The 17,090-nt window shown below is 45.6% G+C and overlaps 2 protein-coding genes across 8 annotated transcripts in view; both read left to right on the top strand.

Annotated features, from left to right (window-relative positions):
• Positions 1 to 798: 798 nt before the first annotated feature.
• Positions 799 to 3,333, top strand: LOC147328607 (E3 ubiquitin-protein ligase TRIM21-like). The gene is made up of 2 exons (XM_086297719.1): positions 799 to 937; positions 1,598 to 3,333. The coding sequence occupies exon 2, from the start codon at positions 1,607 to 1,609 to the stop codon at positions 2,906 to 2,908; it is 1,302 nt and encodes a 433-aa protein (XP_086153845.1). The 5' UTR covers positions 799 to 937; positions 1,598 to 1,606; the 3' UTR covers positions 2,909 to 3,333.
• Positions 3,334 to 5,408: 2,075 nt separating this feature from the next.
• Positions 5,409 to 17,090, top strand: part of LOC147328606 (uncharacterized) — a 23,664-nt gene continuing 11,982 nt past the window's right edge. For 2 of the 7 annotated variants that reach the window (XM_086297102.1, XM_086297098.1), the window contains exons 1-19: positions 5,409 to 5,711; positions 8,656 to 8,738; positions 8,842 to 8,912; positions 9,106 to 9,147; positions 10,538 to 10,975; positions 12,094 to 12,141; positions 12,219 to 12,272; positions 12,381 to 12,428; positions 12,514 to 12,657; positions 13,007 to 13,096; positions 13,988 to 14,062; positions 14,153 to 14,227; positions 14,361 to 14,399; positions 14,510 to 14,668; positions 14,844 to 14,915; positions 14,990 to 15,034; positions 16,440 to 16,571; positions 16,657 to 16,947; positions 17,031 to 17,081. In XM_086297102.1, the coding sequence (XP_086153228.1) occupies positions 8,855 to 8,912; positions 9,106 to 9,147; positions 10,538 to 10,975; positions 12,094 to 12,141; positions 12,219 to 12,272; positions 12,381 to 12,428; positions 12,514 to 12,657; positions 13,007 to 13,096; positions 13,988 to 14,062; positions 14,153 to 14,227; positions 14,361 to 14,399; positions 14,510 to 14,668; positions 14,844 to 14,915; positions 14,990 to 15,034; positions 16,440 to 16,571; positions 16,657 to 16,947; positions 17,031 to 17,081 (1,861 nt within the window). In that variant the 5' untranslated portion in view covers positions 5,409 to 5,711; positions 8,656 to 8,738; positions 8,842 to 8,854. Of the gene's footprint in view, positions 5,712 to 5,748; positions 8,739 to 8,841; positions 8,913 to 9,105; positions 9,148 to 10,537; positions 10,976 to 12,093; positions 12,142 to 12,218; positions 12,273 to 12,380; positions 12,429 to 12,513; positions 12,658 to 13,006; positions 13,097 to 13,987; positions 14,063 to 14,152; positions 14,228 to 14,360; positions 14,400 to 14,509; positions 14,669 to 14,843; positions 14,916 to 14,989; positions 15,035 to 16,439; positions 16,572 to 16,656; positions 16,948 to 17,030; positions 17,082 to 17,090 lie in introns of those variants that run through there. The other 5 variants (XM_086297099.1, XM_086297101.1, XM_086297100.1 and 2 more) reach the window with 5 other exon arrangements.

Genomic DNA, 17,090 nt, shown 5'->3' with positions numbered 1-17,090 from the left:
CTGCCTGAGGTATTCACTGAGCACGCGGACGGTCGTGGCCATCTTACTGATGCATTCGTGGATGTTCGTTTGTCTCATCCTGGACTGTGGTGCTGACACTCACCAGTCCCCGGCCTCCTTCCTTCCGCTTAGCGTACAGCCTCAGGGTGCTGGACTTGGGGTGAAACCCTCCATGCAGGGTCAGGAGCTTCCAGGTCATCAAAAAAATCCACAACAAAACCTGCTTAAATTGTTCCCTTCTTATAAATCTCACACTTTTCATGGTAACAACTAGCTTCATCTGCATTGATTACATGATTAAATATTTTTCTCACTTTTCTGATTCAAAATAAAACACAACGTTGCTTATTAGCCACACAAGCCTCTCCACCACAGTGAAATAGCGACTCCATGTCCAAGTAGCTTTAGCATGTGTTCATGCTGCTGTTTGTTTGCTGTTGTCCGTGTCAGAGTTTGGGCTCGTCTTTCTTACTGATGCTAACAAGCTCATGACATGTATTTGTGTATTTATGGTGCTGGAGGATATAAAATACTAAAGTTGATGAATGAGGTTCATCTGGTAGTAACTACTTCACTGTTTCTCTGGTTTGTTGGATGTATGATGGCAGTAATGTGGTTTATTGTTAGAAAACTGGAGGCTGGAACAAATTTCAGAGGGCTGAAGCTTCCAGCTCATAACCAGGCACCAACACACAGTCTGATATGAGGTCTCCAGCAGGAGGAGGACAGGACACTAACTTTCACATCACAGGAGCTGCTCAGCTGACACTGCAGGAGGCGGAGCTCCACAGGTTACAGGTAGTGATCCAGAAGCACTTTTACTCTGACACACGCTCAGTTCAAACACCTGTTGGGCTCTTCGCTTTCTCTTTTCTTTTCAAACAAACGTTAGTGTGAGTTTGTCAGAGTTCCCCATCAACACAGCAGAGCGTCTGTGGTGAGTACGGCTCGTGTCTTTAAGCATTCATGAAAACAAAGCTGATCTTTGCATCTTTTAGCTTCTCAAACAGATTTTTTCCTGATGGAATATTTCATGCAGATTTCAGACTTTGTATTTTAGTTCATTGCATCATGTAGAGCTCAGTAAACTCATTTATCTTAAAGCAAACCTGTTTGAAGGCTCATATTTCAGCCGCTCACCCTCAGCTCACTCTGTCATGTTTGCTTAGCTTTCACAAGACTTGTTGAAACTGCTTCATGAGCTCAATAATACACAAACACTGTGGCAGTCTGCTGTCACACACATTTAGCACAAGTTAAAGGGAAGTAACAATACAACAGAACGAGGAAAGGTTGTTGGATATGAGTCTTTGTGTGGATGAAGTTTCAGAAATATTTGTAAAAATCAGCTGTTAAAAGTCTTATGCAATAATTTTTAGTGTAAGTCTTAAATCAGTTTATTCTAAATGTTTTCATTCAGAGGAAATTAAGCAGAAACATCCTGTCAGCTTCAACAGGTTTGATAACAGGTGTAAACTCATCGTTCACTCAGATCCATGAAGACGTTTCCAGCAGTCACAAATAAACACAAACATGCAAACAGCTGTGTAAACATCTTAGACACTTTTTAATATTCCTGACATCTTTCCCGTCTCAGTGTCCAAACATGGCTGCTGCCGCCCATCTGCTGACTGAAGATCAGCTTCTGTGCTTCATCTGTCTGGATGTGTTCACCGATCCGGTCAGCACGCCGTGTGGACACAACTTCTGCAAAACCTGCATGTGTAAATACGCAGATCCTGACGTCCCGTTCCAGTGTCCCGTCTGCATGAAGATGCTCTACCCAAAGCCCGAGCTGCAGGTCAACACTCTGATCTCTGAGATGGTCGAGGCCTTCAGACGCTCAGAGCAACGGCCAGGTAGACGGGTGGAGGTTCGCCATGGGGAAGGCTTCAAACTGATGGCGATTGTCTGCATGGTCTGCCTTTCATTACTTTGGGACTGCGTGAAATTCAATCATCCTCTGGAGGAAATGAGTAAAGGAGAGAAAGTGGTGAAGATGGAGGCTGAAATCCAGCAGACGATCGAGGAGATGCGACTGAAGATTGAGGAGCTCAAACGCTCAGTGGAGCTCGGTAAAGAGGACACAGACAGAGAGATGACAGATGGTGCTCGGGTCTTTGCTGCTCTGAAGAAGTATGTCGAGAAGCTCACGGAGGCCATCAGAGAGAAGCAGAGACAAACAGAGCTGCAGGCTGAAGGCTTCATCAGAAAGATGGAGCAGGACATCCGTGAGCTGAAGAAGAGGAAGACGGAGGTGGAGCTGCTCTCTGTGCTTCAGCTGGAGGAGCCACTCTCTGAGGAGATGAAGGAGAAAGTACCCAAGATGCTCGCCAGGTTCGAGCTGAGGCGGGTCCAGAGCTACGCAGTGGACGTGATGTTTGATCCAGACACAGCAAATCCTTACCTCGTCCTGTCTGACGATGGGAAACAAGTTCACGATAGTGACGTGAGGCAGAAGCTTCCAGACAACCCAGAGAGATTTTCTTACTGCATCAATGTTTTAGGAGAGCAGAGTTTCTCTTCTGGCAGATTTTACTTTGAGGTTCAGGTTAAAGGAAAGACCGAGTGGACTGTGGGAGTGGCCACAGAGTCGACCAACAGGAAGGCTCAAATCACACTGAGTCCTGGGGACGGTTTCTGGACTGTGAGGCTGAGAGATGGATACGAGTACAAAGCTAAGGCTGACCCTGATGTCGCTCTCTCTCTCCGGTCTGGTCCTGAGAGGGTGGGGGTGTTTGTGGACTATGACGAGGGTCGGGTCTCCTTTTATGACGTGGATACTGCAGCTCTGATCTACTCCTTTACTGGCTGCTCCTTCACTCAGAAGCTCCACCCATTCTTCAGTCCCGGTCTGAATGATGATGGTAGAAACTCTGCACCGCTAATCATCACCCCCATTGATTAGACCGGCCCCACAGCACCAGAGTAATGAGGTCAGGTTTCCCAGCCTTATCCTACACCACACTGTGAACTTGAAGCTCCTGTTGCTCGGTGCATCCTCTGGTATTCCAGTAAAAGAATACTTGGATTACTTGTGTTTCCTCGAGTTTCTATAAGTAGAATGGGAGGCAGCTCCCAGTTTGGCTTCAGGGGACAGACCCCCTCTCTACTTAAGACTCAGCTTCAAACTTCTCTCTTTCCAAAACAGCTGGGACTGGATCAGGTGACTGAGCCAGCCTTTAGTTTCACTGCCATAGGCTCAGGCCGAGTGAAAGATAAGCAAAGATTATTTGTGAATTATGTAACGCTACTCTAGAAATGCAGAGCTGATTGGGTCAAACCAACTAACTTCTTTTTGTCTTCTTCTTCACATTAAATCAATAATCCGACGCTTCCTGTTTATGTCACTGATTTTATTTAGAGATGTTATTTCATTATTCATGTTTCCACCCACGCAGGTCATGCTACTGCCAGGAATAACACACACCTGACTGATAGCATTTAGCCTCTGGGAGGTTTAAATGCCACAGATTCATTTTCCCCTGAACGGCACATTTGTTAACAGAGGCCAATAACTCATATATTTTTAATACCTGAGCTGTGGGAATGACACTTTAACCTCATCAGCACGGCTGGTGTTAGAAGCCTACAGCCTTTCTAGTCTGAAGAGCAGCTGACTCAGCTAAGACAGAAACAGTGACCTGAGATTTTATTTAACTTTATTAACGAGCATTTATCATAGCAGAAGATTCCCGTCAGTGAAGAATTCATTCCTCACTCCAGTTTCATTCAGTTTCAGACTTGTTCAAGCAACAGAAGTAAAATCGAAAGATTGCAGCAGATGAGCCAAAATATGACAGGAAGCCTTCCAAACATCTGATTCCTGTCATGTTAAAGCTCGTCTGTTCTGACTTGTTTTCATCTCTGTCAGCTCTGAAACGCTACAGCGGTGGAAGTTCACAAAGTTTGAAATGTGTCTTTGTTAAAGTCATCGCTGTGAGCCGAGAGCTCGGGCTGCTGTGTGCTGCATCCTGTGATCTGCTTATTAGAATGAAGTCACTGATGGATGCTGCAGTTTGGAGCCGACTGAAAGGTTCATCAGCATTTCCATGTCAGACTCAGAGAGAGTCAGCACACTCTCCCTCCATCGTGAAATAAACTCCCAGGTATTCCCCCTCAGTGTGGACTGTCACAGCAAGTGGAAATGTCCTGTGATAGAAGAGGAACTTTTCCATAAGCAGGTGAGTTAGGAGCCCCTCACTGATAATACACCTGCAGAGCAGCTCGCATCACTGCACGGGGAAACCGGTACTTCCAGTAATGTAAACTGGTTTTCTGTTAGTCAATGGGGGAGGATCCTCACAGGTAAAGGCAAACATTTAGAGCTTTTACACAGAGCACCTTATAGCAACGTGACGCAGCCACGGACATCCACACTTTCTCTTCACACACAAACCCGTTTTTCTTGTGTTCACAGAACAGCTGGTTGTTTATTTAGTCAAAAAGGCTGAACTCATGGAGGAGGCGTCCAAAATATTTTACCCAGTCTGGTGTTTATTCCTCTATCTAGTGGCCGATTAGACTTACTGCAGGACGTTTGCTGGTTTCGACTCAGACTCGTGTCTGAGGAGAGCGAGTCTGGAGTCATTTATGTGAATGATGTAGTTTCCGGCCACTCGGTGCTTTTGGGTCTGACAACAGAAACAAGAGATTTGAAAACCACCTGGTGGGAGGAGTCTTCATCTCCTCTGTGAGATTCAGACGTTCAGGTCAGAATCTGGTGTGAACAACATGAGTTGGTGGTGTTTCATGGGATGGATCTTTCGCTGGAACACTTTGGGCCCTCCAGCACCTCCTGAGCATCGTTTTAACAGCACGACCTACCCGAGTGTTGTTGCTGACCGTGGCCACGGTGTAGCATCCTCTGCTGGCTGCTTCCAGGACGGCGCACACATCTCACAGCACCTCAGACGGTTTCTGGAACCTCACGATGAGTTTGCTGTGCTCAGACGGCCTCCACAGTCCACAGAGGTGGAACGACAGCTTCACATCATGTATATCTGTGTGATGGTATCATGTCAACATGGATCAACGTGTCAGAGGAATGTTTGCAGCACTCAGTGAGTTTGTGCCACGAAGGACTGAAGAGGCTTTTCAAGGAGGGTCCAACCTGGTACCAGCAAGGTGTACCTAATAAAGTGGCCTACAAGCATATACACAAAAATGAAAAGTGCGTGAAAGTTTCTCATAATTCCTGGTGTGAACTGGTGGAGATCATGTTGTGAGCTGCGTTTCTCTGCTTCACTGAGAGTAAAAAGAGTCGGGAGGCTTCACTGCAGCTGTAAGGCCCGCTGCACGTGCACGAGCACGTAAACGCATGCACGAGCACTTATACGGAGAAGAATTTTTGTTTTATTTAATCCAACATAAAAACTTTCAGTCTGTTCGCCACAAACAGGTTTAATCGCAGCTGTAAGTCAGTGCGTTCGTAGTGTATTTGTGCAGCATGTTGTTGAGCGGCTCTCGTGCGAGTGTGTAAAACTTTGATTCCCGTTGCCCGCGGCGGGCTGTCAGGCGCTGAAATGAAAGCACGTTTGACTTTGTTGGAACTTGTCGGATGAAGCTGTGAGTCACACAAAGCTAATACATAAACTCTCCAGACACACGCATGCATGCACATCGCTCCCCTTCAGCACCTGGACTCCACGTCTTCTTTATTTGTGCTGAGGAGGATGAGACGCACTGGTTTAGCGCAAACGAGCTGAGAGGTAAAGTAAAGCTTCATCTTCATCTGCTTCATTTCAGGTGAGACTGAGGCTGGTGTGAGTAAAGCTGCTGGTTGACCCGTGTGTTCCTGATCAGAGTACCAGCCTGTGACGGAAATATTCTTTTTAAGCTGTAAGGTTTGTTAGAAAGTGAAAAATAACTTTTTAAACTTTAGTGAATGTTTGAGGGGAAGCTCAGACTCTCTGTGTACTACAAAAACAAGAAGAATCACAATGTTTAAATACATGTAGTGTTTGAAGAGTTTCATGTGTTCATGTGGCATCACTGTGGCATCACTGTCCAAGTGTGATCAGGTTCTTGTTATGAGCAGATTTGAATCTCGTGTGTTTGCCAGCACTGAGCTGTTAAACTGTGCAGGGACACATGTGCAGCCTTTGCAGGAGGTTTTGGGGGGAGTGTGAGTTACACTCTGCCCCGTTAATAGATTCTCCTGTTATATCAGGATCATTTATTTCCAAAAAGATGCCCAGTCATCTGAAGCAGTGGAAACATCTCCCTCCGGTCCAGCGGTTTAGCATCATGTTGGTCTGGGTTTGCAGAAGGCTGGTGCTGAGAGGGCTGAGCAGCACTCAGACATCCAGCAGCCGTTTACAGAAGCTCCTGTTCGGACTAGCCCGTCACTTTCTCTGGCATCACTGAAACATTGTTTTCCAATCAGCTTCACACATCAGCTGAGCTGGAGGCACCAGGTTTTGGCATTAGTGACAAAAACACTTGAGGGCACCATTTTTTAACTTTTCCTTCTTTAAGGCCTACGAGGAAGTGAGGTGTCGGCGCCATGAGGGTATCAGATGTTGTCTTTGCAGGGTGACTGCTGTGAAAGCGTTTGTTTCATCCTGAACTCTGTCGTTTCCTAAATGAAGCCAAATAAGTTTTAATGCTCAGACACAACCAGAGAATGAAAGCTGACAGCGCGATCTCAGTGACGAGGCTGCTAAGGATGTTATTTTCAGATAGGCAGAAGTTAAAATGTCCTTTAAAAGCTCTAAAACTCAAAGTTCTCTGAGCATCTCTGACCCACAGAGGCTGTTTGTTTTGGGTCTGAATTTAAAGATGTTTTTGAGTTGATGATAAAAAAATCGCAGCAGTGATGAGTTAATCAGTCCAGGTGTTCCTAATAGACCGTCTCTAAATATGTTTTTCTCTAATAAAACCTTCAATGTTTACATTTCAAGATTGGGAAGAAAAAACTATCAGCGGTGCTTCATAATTCAGTTTAGGGTTTAATGAACCTGGAGATTTTAAAAATGTGGGTTCAGAAGAACAAGGAAGCAACCAAAGTGGATTATTTTAAAAGGTATATAAAGGTCGTACATGTTGATTCTGCTTCTCTTCAAATGACCCAGAGTTTCCTACGTGTGATCCTGTGAACGTCCCGTCACAGTCGGAGTATTTTTAAATGTTTTGAAACTCACAGGATGAATATGAGGTGCTTTAAAAACGTTTTTACACCAAAGCCTCGAGGTAGTATTTTTATGTCTTTAAAGCTGTTTGTAATTCTTGTGTTTTAAAAACCTGAAGAAACAATGACTTTATGTTGGCGTGTGGAAGAGATAAACAAAGGCTGGACTTTTCTGTAATACCACTTTGTTCCACAGCAGGGCGCAGCAGCTCCGTGTAACCTTTATTTAAACTGTCACAAAGTTGGCTTTGGAAACATGCAGGACGACGGCCAGGAAGGCGACTCTGTTCATCTGGACGTTTTCACTGAGAGAGACATTTGTTCACTCAGCTCAGTCACTCCTTCAGCTTTGACTTGGTTACGTTGAGATGAACAGAATCGACTTTCTGGCGTTTCCTCACCTGGATGTCTGAGCAGCATCAAGACACGTAAAGAAGGAATTCTGGACTTGTTCGCGAAGCAGAATAAAAACTGAGACGTACTGTTGGCCCTTCCTTTTCTTGTATTGTGATATCTTGGGGACTAAATGTGCAGATAACCTACTTTACACTGACAGGAAGTGGATTTTCCCCAGTCTGACCCACTGAAGGTCACAGTGGGCTGTATGTGTGCCTCCGTGTCACGTGAGGTGGCGTCCCGTCCTAGGACCTGGCGTCCACATATGTGGACATCACATCAAATACTACATTTTGCTCTACAAGGGCCTGAAATCCTCTTCATCAGGTCCCAGTCTGATGAAGAGAAATTAAAAATGCATGCATGGAGAGTTCGGGTCTTAGGAGGTTAAAGGCTCTCTGCACTCGTCTCCAAGGTTACGCTGACTCAGGGCGCCGTCGTGTAAAAGTACAGCCCGACCCGTCTTTAACTTCAGTGAACATCTCTTAAACACGACACACTGACTCGCAGTCCTGAGACCTCAGCACTGTTGGTCAAGTTACTTGAAAAAAGTAATCGGATTACAGTAACGCATCTCTGGTCCTCAGTGAGGTTATGCTTTAGTTTTGATGATGCTGTCAGGGATTGTGTCCTCCAGGTTTCACTTCCTGTCTTAGTAGTCGCTCTTCCTCAAGTCAACTTCCTGTCTTTGGTTCCCTGACTGTTTGTCTCACGGCTCTTCTCCGAGCTCCCTCCCTTCTTTTCTCTGTATGAAGAGTCTCATCCCTGTGCCTTCCTTTGTGGTTTCTGTAGACTTTAAACTTTTGCCTCAGTCCTCGGTTCTTCTCCCTCCATCAGATGACGGATGGGCCACAGTGGTTTGTTTTCAGCATTGATGCTGGAAGCCTTTAAATAATTTCAGTTGAGGAGAATTCAGGTGTTTTCAGTCCATTTGTTGGACTGTTGGAAAACCTTTGATGCCACCTCCCAGTTCACCAGTAAAACCTCAGACCTGCTTCAGTTTTGCTGAGGATTGTTTTTCTACATTCGTCCCATCTGTTAAAAGCAAAGCCACATTTATCAGGAGAACAAAGAGCTGCGTCCTTTCTGCAGAGCTTTCAATCATTCTAAAGAGCTTTTTCCACCAGAGACACAAAGGAGAGAAACACGAGCTCAGAGACATATCGGTGTGCAAACACGGCCTCGGGCGTGCAGCAAAGTCCACTTCACTGTAAGAAAATCAGGCTTTTTACGAGTCGCGCTCTTTCATCTCTCACACAATACGAGAGCTGCTTTGTTGTGGACTGACTGCAGCAGCATGTGTGTTGTTGCAGCAGTTAGCGTTGGATGGACAGGTCGACGGCGGAGAGGACGGTCGGCTCAGGCGGAGGCGTCGTAAACAAAGGTAAGACCAGAGAGGTTTGTTCTGAAATGTTGGTTAAAAGAAACTCGGTTTAATCGAATCACAGCTGAGAATAAATCATGTTTGGACTGAATGTGAATGCACGTTAAAGGCTGTCAGGAGTTTGGGAAACATGGTGGAAAATCCTGTGAGAGCATCAGAGACGACGTATTAACGACTAAATATTTCTTCACAGTCTTCAGAAAACCACCAAAGACTGTTCGGCTGACGTCGCCAAGTAAGTTTAGATGTTTTTACTTTCATGTGGATATCAATCAATAACTCCAGAGACATTATTCATGGAGACGAAACAAATCACATCAAACACATTAATCATCATTAGGTTACAGGAATAAAGTTGTTTTCTGAATCATTTTTCTCTCCACTTGGAGACAAACGAGTAAGAAAAACATTTGTATCCTGTAGTTATCACACATTTATCATCATTACATGTTTTTATTGGTTTTGAGTCTGTATCCACTCTTTGCTTCAGCACATTCATCATCGTTTTCCTTTATTTTTGCAGTGGAAACTTGAACATGTAAAAGTGTTAAATCAAAAACTTCCTATGAAGAAACTAAATGTTGTTTGTTGTCTCGTTTATGTCCAAGTGGCCACAAATGACAAAGGAGAGTCAGCTCTCGGTCAGTGTGTCGATGATCAGTCATCCAGGAAACCACAGAAAGTTTGTTCGGTTCACCAAAATCAACTTTGCAGACTTTCAGTGAACAAGATTTGCGCGGCTCACGTGGGTTTTAAACCGGAGCCCTGTGACAGAAGCCCACAGGAGGCTCGCGTCTCCGGCTGGAACTGAACCAGACTGAAGATTTAGGAGACAGAAATTTACAACCACATCTTTAACGTTGTTTAACATTCAAAGATCAACCAGCTGAAGGATAAACCTGAACGTCTGGCAAGGTTGGATCCTCTCATTGCACCACAGCTGCCAACACAGAAGCTCTCGACTCATCCAAATCCAAACCTGAGCCTCGGGAATCATCATGTTTGTTCTTGGAGTCGTACCTGCAGAACAGAGCCTGTGTAGCTGCTGCCACGTCAGTGTTGTGCTGCTGAAGCTAAACGCTTCACTTTGCTCTCTTCAGTGTTTTCTGGCGATGCGTTGAAATGAAGAACATGAAGCTGAACCACAGCAGCACGACTGCGAGCTGTGAAACTAAAGAAAGACCTGAAAGGTGTTCAGATGACAGGTCTTCATAACTGGCACCTGCTCTGTACTGAGAGTGATGCCGCTGTGTTTCTGTCTCGTGTGGTTCCTGGCACAGGCTGGCAGCTGACAGCTTATCATTGATAATAGAAATGGAGACGACTGTGGGCAGCACCTGCTGTGTGCCTGGCATAAGTCACACCTGAGGCTGCAGGGCTCACAGTCATAAAGCATGCTGAGACACAGAGAGGCAAGCGGAGGATCATCTGAGGAATGTTGTTACTTTTCTTCTTTTTTAAATTAAAGGTCAAATATGAACTCTGCCAGTTCGGTCTTGCAGTCCTCGCCTGGCTCGGTCGCGGCAGGCAGACAGTTTGATAAATTACTGAACCGATGACAAGAAAAACAAAGATTAAAGAAGGAAAAATATTCATTTGGTTTTAACTAAGCTGTTTGTCTGCAGTCTCTTTGCCTTCAGGTGGTCCATCACTGGGTGTCAGTGGGTCAGGTGGTGGAGCTGCACCAGGAGGCTCTGGAGCGACCACATCCAGCAAGGGAATCAGCACCACCTCTGTAGGAGCTTCCTCTGCTGCATCTTCAGGCGGAGGGTCTCTGGTTTCAGAGGCTTGGGAGGCGTCGGGTGAAGAGTTCAGGGCTGCTGCCGGCTCCTCAAACATGTCCTACAGTGCAGGAAGCGGTGGCAGAGAGGGGGCGAAAAGGGACGGAGGTTTGGGCGCTGTGACAGTTTCCACCGTGAACAAACCCGGCTACAGCTCAGGAAGATCAGGGGAGGCGAAGAGGGGCTCCTCCTCCTCCTCCTCCGTGTTCACTTCTTCACCTGCTTCAAAGGAGAGGAAGAGCATCACCACCATGGCTGCAGCGCTGTCAGAGGCCTTTGACGGTGAGGGTCAAAGGTCAATAAGCAGTAATAAGCCAGCTTTATGTTACTGAGAGACGTGAAAAAATAAGATGCTTAATTATGGAATCAGAACCAGCAAATTACAATCAGCGCCAAAAAAGTAAAAGCAGACATTTTTCAGGAATCGACCAGTTCCTGTAGAAAACATGACGAGTCGTAGTAAACATGTTAAATCACTTTAATGAAATTAATGTTTTTAATAAAAAATCACAGAAATCAGCTAAAGTCATAAACAGCCTGAATCATCGAAGGTTCAACCTTCACACATTAACTGGCTGCAGTTTGGTCTGAGTTGCAGCAGGGGGCGCTGGCAGGCTAATCCTCGAGTCAATGAAGCTAAACAGCTAAAATAATTGTTTACATCATCTACTAGAAAGAATCAAACTATCACATTTATTCTAACCGAACGAGCTTCTCGGGTTAGAGGTGAAACATCTTCAACAAACTCAAAGACGTCCGGTCACTTTCTCTTTAAGCTCCGAAGACTTTTTATTTTATCTTCGTGAACATATTAATTGTTTGTCCAGCTGAAATAAGTCATTGGCAGAGCATTTTGTTCACTGCAAGCATGAAGTGAGTATATTTAGATGCTATTGCATCAGTTAGATTAAAAAGATGCAGCTGAAGTCAACCGGAAAACGATTAGCACGTCAGTATCCAGATGTTAGAGGTAAAAAAACTGAACCTCTAAGCTTGTTCGGAAACCTGGAACCTCCATCGAGACCGGAGGCCTCAAGTGGCCATTTGAGGAACTGCAGTGTCGGTGTTTCTGTATTCATAGTTGTAGTTAAAGCCCAGCAGAAGCTTCCACGGCTGGTTGTGGTGATGCAGCTCCCTCTGCTGCTCGGGCTGCTGCGATGACCTTCACTCACAGAAACGAGTTTACATCAGCTCAAACTGTAAAGAAGAAACTGAGCTTCAACTATTGTCTAAAACACGTCTACTGAACCATGATGGACATTTCCAGGAAAACAAAAGAATATAAAATATCTATGTTTGGACTCTTCAGGTTCTCGTTCATGCTGGACGTCTCGATAGCGCCCCCTGTGGAACAGGATGTCCAGCTTTCTAATAATTAGTTCTTTAATTTTATGTTTCAGAGAGCTCGAGTCCAAACTCCTCTCCAGAGTACAACAGGAAGGATTATGGTGAGTTTATGCTTGAATTTCAGATTAAAAGTTTACACGTGCACTATAACAGATTTTTGGACGTTGTGTTTTTACAGGCAGTTCAAGCGCACCATCCACTTCTGTCACTAGAGGGAGAGCTCAGAGCCGAGGTGACACGCTGAAACCACATGATCAATAAAAATGAAGCACGGCACCGTTTTGTTTTAATCTAAAGGTATCAGGTTAAAGGTCAACTGATTAGTTCGGGTTGCTTTCAGAGAGTGAGATCAGAGTCCGGCTGCAGAGCGCTTCTCCTACAGGAAGCTGTGAGTATCGCCCTCCATCACACATCCAGACCGTAAAGCATTCATCCATCAGTTTGGTCCAAATGCACCGGTTCCTGTGCTTCAGGGACGGAGCTGGACGACGTGAAGCGCCTGCTGAGAGGAAACCGCTCCACCGGCATCAGCCCCACCCAGTCCCCTAACAACACGCTGCCCATCCCCAAGAAGGCCAGCGTGGACCCGAGGACCCTGCCTGACAGCTCCGGTGCAGGTTCGGTCACTTTAAAGGCCTCACATGTCACTCGTGTAGCAATTTAAACTCTGAGATGATGCAGAGGTGGACCTCAGGAGTTGCCCACCTCTACACACAAGCTGTAGACGGGCAACAACCATCCTGGATTGAGAAGATTGATCCAGGATGCATCTAACTGCTGGACTCAACCAACAGGTCCAGCTTATATTTGTCAGGTGTGACATCGAGATCACATCGAGTTCATGCAACCTTTGTCAGAGCTGCGACTGAGCAATGAGTGCTGAAAGGAGGCCCAGTTAGGCCCAAACATGTCTGCCATGTGAGGAGGAGGTGAGTGGATGAATATCTCCTCTTTCTTCCCTCTTAGATCAGTACGGCAGCCTGTGGAGTGGCTCGTCTGTGAGCAGCTACATGTGCAACCCCAACCACAGCAACCTGAGCAGCCTCTACCAGCCAGGTCGGTGACAGGAGGGTTTGTGTTTGCCTCAGAGAGGATGGAGGTCGCGAACTTTGTTTGTTAGGCCAAACTTTCTGCTTCACGCTCTGTATGGATCCTCTGCTGTTTTCCTTCAGCAACAGTAAATAAAAATAAACATGAATCCGCACAATTTCAAAATCCTGCTCCAGATCAGCTCGTTACCGTGGTGATGCAGACAGGTCGCAAGGTTCAACTTAAGCTTCAGATCTGATCTGTGTTTGTAGCACAGCAGCATAGAGAAAAGGTTCGTTTACTTTGGTGAAGAAAGACGAAAAGTTTCACCATTCAAACAGAAGACTTTGTTTCCTTTAATAAAAAACAATGTTTGTGTAAACACTGTTTATAAACAAACCGTGGGGCAGTTTCTGAAAAGAAAAATCTATAAAAGCTTGTTTTTATTTTATAAATGTTTTAATATAAAATCGTCTTAAATATTGAACATATTCAGAGACGTCATTTTAAATTCACCTCAAACAAAAAGAAAACGCTGAAGACTTTACAAACCTATAAAGGAAGATGATGAAGATGATTTTAACCACAATACTGTGATGCAAGGAAACAAAGACAACAAAGGGAAAAATAAGCCACAGCAACCCTTTGTAAACCTTTGTTTACTGAAGACATGGATAGATAAAGCTGCTGGGCATTAAAACACTGCATATGTTACATGCTGCATGCGTGTCCCTGCTATAGATGAACGGAGGTATCATCGTTTCCTCTGGCAGTAACAGAGTCCTGTGATGTTCTCCCTCAGTTCGCCCTGCACTGCATGTTTCTGCTGTAGACCCGTGCAGGCCTCTGAAGCCTTTTCTTTGCCGTCGGTGGCAGATAATGATGATAAGACTAATGCGGCTGTTCTGTCACGTACAGGAGCTCAGAACAACCTGACACTCGGCTCTCCGTCTGTGAGCGGCGGCCCGTCTCCGGCGCAGAACGGCAGCTCCGGTGAGCCTTTTCCTGCCGTGTCACAGCGCAGCGTTCAATGCTGAGCTTCACGCTGTCACCGGATAACGACGCTGTTTGACTCTGTTTCAGCTCCAGTGTACGGCGTGCAGAATAACCTGACCACTCCCACTGCCTTTTCTCCCACTGCAGCCAACACACACATAGGTGAAGCACTGATCCTTTATCCAGTCTGTCCCACTTCACCTCCTAGACGTGACATTAAAAAGCACCCGCACACATTAGCTCACAGCTTTGCCCTCTCCCTGTTTAATGAGGACGTGTTCCTGTCTCCTCACAGTTTACGGCGTGCAGAAGAACGTGTCTGGAACGAGCACAGGTGAGGACATGAAGATAACGCTCCAGCTGCTGGCTATGAAAAAGATTTAAGATGTTTAATTAGGCACAGGTCATCACTGACACGAATGTCCCGCTGTCTGTGTCTGACAGTGAGACCCAGCAGCCCCACCGGTGACGAGGCCTCGGGGAAAGACTTTAAGTTTGTGCTCACGGAGAAGGAGAACGCTCCAATCAAGCCGACAGAGCGGCTCGTCGTGGCCAAAGACACCGGGAAGCAGTTCATGTCTGCTGCACCTGCCAGTTTACCCGGTAACACAAACTGAAAATCTGAGCTTTATTATTTGGAGTTAAATTTGAAGGTCTAGAGCACAGCTGTGTTTGGCTCTTGTAGATATATTATTATTATAATATTATATATATTATATTATTACTTTAATGGTCCTGAAGATCTGCTTCTTGATCAGGGGTCATTGATGTGTTGCAGCTTTGTTCTCTGATGACACCCTGAAGACTGAGAAACTGAAATCCTTCAGCACAGTGGACAGAGCAACAGAATGTAGGCCGGATAACTGTCACACAGGTTATACGCCAGGTTTGCACTTATTAATGTCATCTCTGTTTCTGCCGTAGCTTCGACCCTGAAAGCTGGGACTAAAGACAAAGCCACCTATGCAGGTATGTTAACAGTCTTAATAAACTCCTGCAGATTTAGATATTCTGACATATTTAGGGTGTGATGTTACCCACACATCGTCAGCTGTTAGCTACAAAGTGAAACACTTTACATGTGCACTGGGAACTGCTAGCCTGGGTCTGTGTGGAGGTCTCCTAGGCCATCTGAAGTTGATTAATTATGTTTTAATAAATAAGCCAAAAGGAAAAATCGTATCAACTAAACAGCAGCTTTAACGTCGTGAGCAGCAGCCTCTTGAGCTGAACAGTGAAGCCTGCAGGCTCTCAGACTCTCAGGAATCACGCTCACATGTGAGCAAACCTTTGTCCTGTCTTCATCCCCTCACCTCAAACGGTCGTAGCAGATGGCCCCGCCCCTCCCTGAGCCTGGGTGAGGTTTCTTCCTCTTAAAAGGGAGTTTTTCCTTCCCGCTGTCGCCAGCGGGGACCACTTGAAAAATGAGAAAAATCATATTTTGCACAGTTGGATCTTAACAAGGTTGCAGGTAGAGCTTCAACATCCAACAAGAAGAAATGGGAGTGACGCAAAACATTTTCTGAGCGATTTATTGAAAATAACGCTTAAACTGAAACAGGCTGTTGCAAAATGTGGATTCATTGTCATTTTCGGTCAGGTAGTCACACTGCCGTGACGTTCTGGTGGCAAAGCCAAACAAACGTTAGCTTTTAGAACATGGTCGGGTTGTTGAACTGCAGCAGCAGGGTCACGGTGCCCACAGGAGAGTAACATCACTCTCTTGGACCATCCTGCGTGTTCCTCTGATCTAAATCCAACTGAGAACTTTCAGGATGGATGGCAGGGGAGGTTTACAGAAATGGACAACAGTTCCAGACAGTAGATGTGTTTGTGCAGCCGTCTGTTCCCCCTCACCTCATGGAAACGCTTGAATCAAGAAGCCACAACGAATGTTTGAAGTGATCATCAATAACAGTGGAGCTGCTCATGACTGAGTTCATGTTTGATTTCTGTTTTGGGGGGTTTACAGGTTTTACAGGTGTAAAACAGCCTGTTTCAGTTTAAACGCTGTTTTCAATAAATGGCTAGAAAAAAAGTTTTTTCTCGCTCTCATTTCCTCTTGTTGCACGTTGACGCTCTACTTGGAACCTTGTTACGATCTTAAACTTTTGATCGGGGCTGCATGATGGTATGATTGTAGGGTCTGCCTTACAATAAAAGCACCTTGAGGCAACTGTTGTTGTGATTTCTTTCTGTATAAATAAAACTGATTTGAATTGAAATCACGAAACCGGACTTTTGTAAAAATCTGGCTCATTTTTGCAACAGTCGCCCCCTGCTGGCCGTTAAAGAAGAATGCAGGTTTATTTTTATCTTGTATGTAAAAATAGATCCAATATGACTAAACAACATGAATCTGTTTATTTCTCAGACATCCATATAAAAGACATGAAACAGTCCAGTTTTGGCTTGTGCTCCTGCTGCAGCTGGTGGCAGTGGCTCCTGGGCCTCCTGCTCAGCCTGTTGCTCCTCTTCAGCGTCCTTTTTGGACTCATTGCTTTGGGTAAGATGGAAAGACTTCACCATCACAGGGGTCTGTGAGAGTGATCTGCACAGGTTTACCTGCCAGCCTGCGTCTTGTCTCACAGGTGAAGAAGTCAGACGCCTGAAAGGCCGCGTGGACGTTCTGGAAGCCATCACCAGATCCGCGTCAGTCAGTCACTTGACGTCTTCTGGCAACAAAATCTCCGAGCGGGTGGAATCCACATACATCGAGAAGAACGCCGCTTCAACCCTCATCGACTCCGACAACGGGCTCAACCTGGATGGTGCTGGCAAAGGCGGAGGCACGGGAAACAGCCTGGTCCAGGACAGGGCCACCCTGGAAAGACTCATACAGCAGCTGGTCAGGGATGAGCTCCGCTCAGGATCTGTAAGAGGTGTGAAAATGTAACGCACCGATCAGCTGTCTTCAACCATTTCTGGACATTTAACAAATACTGAAAACTTTATTTGGGTTTAGAAACTCTGGCATACTCACTGAAAGGAGAGAGAGGAGAGCCGGGCCCTAAAGGTTTGAAAT

This window comes from Aulonocara sp. 'chitande type north' Nkhata Bay, linkage group LG6 (assembly GCF_057382095.1).
Source record: "Aulonocara sp. 'chitande type north' Nkhata Bay isolate Kocher_YH1m ecotype deep benthic linkage group LG6, A_spYH_male_GT1.1, whole genome shotgun sequence".
Taxonomy (NCBI): domain Eukaryota; kingdom Metazoa; phylum Chordata; class Actinopteri; order Cichliformes; family Cichlidae; genus Aulonocara; species Aulonocara sp. 'chitande type north' Nkhata Bay.
The sequence above is the reverse complement of the archived record's forward strand: the minus strand, read 5'-3'. Positions and strand labels throughout refer to the sequence as shown.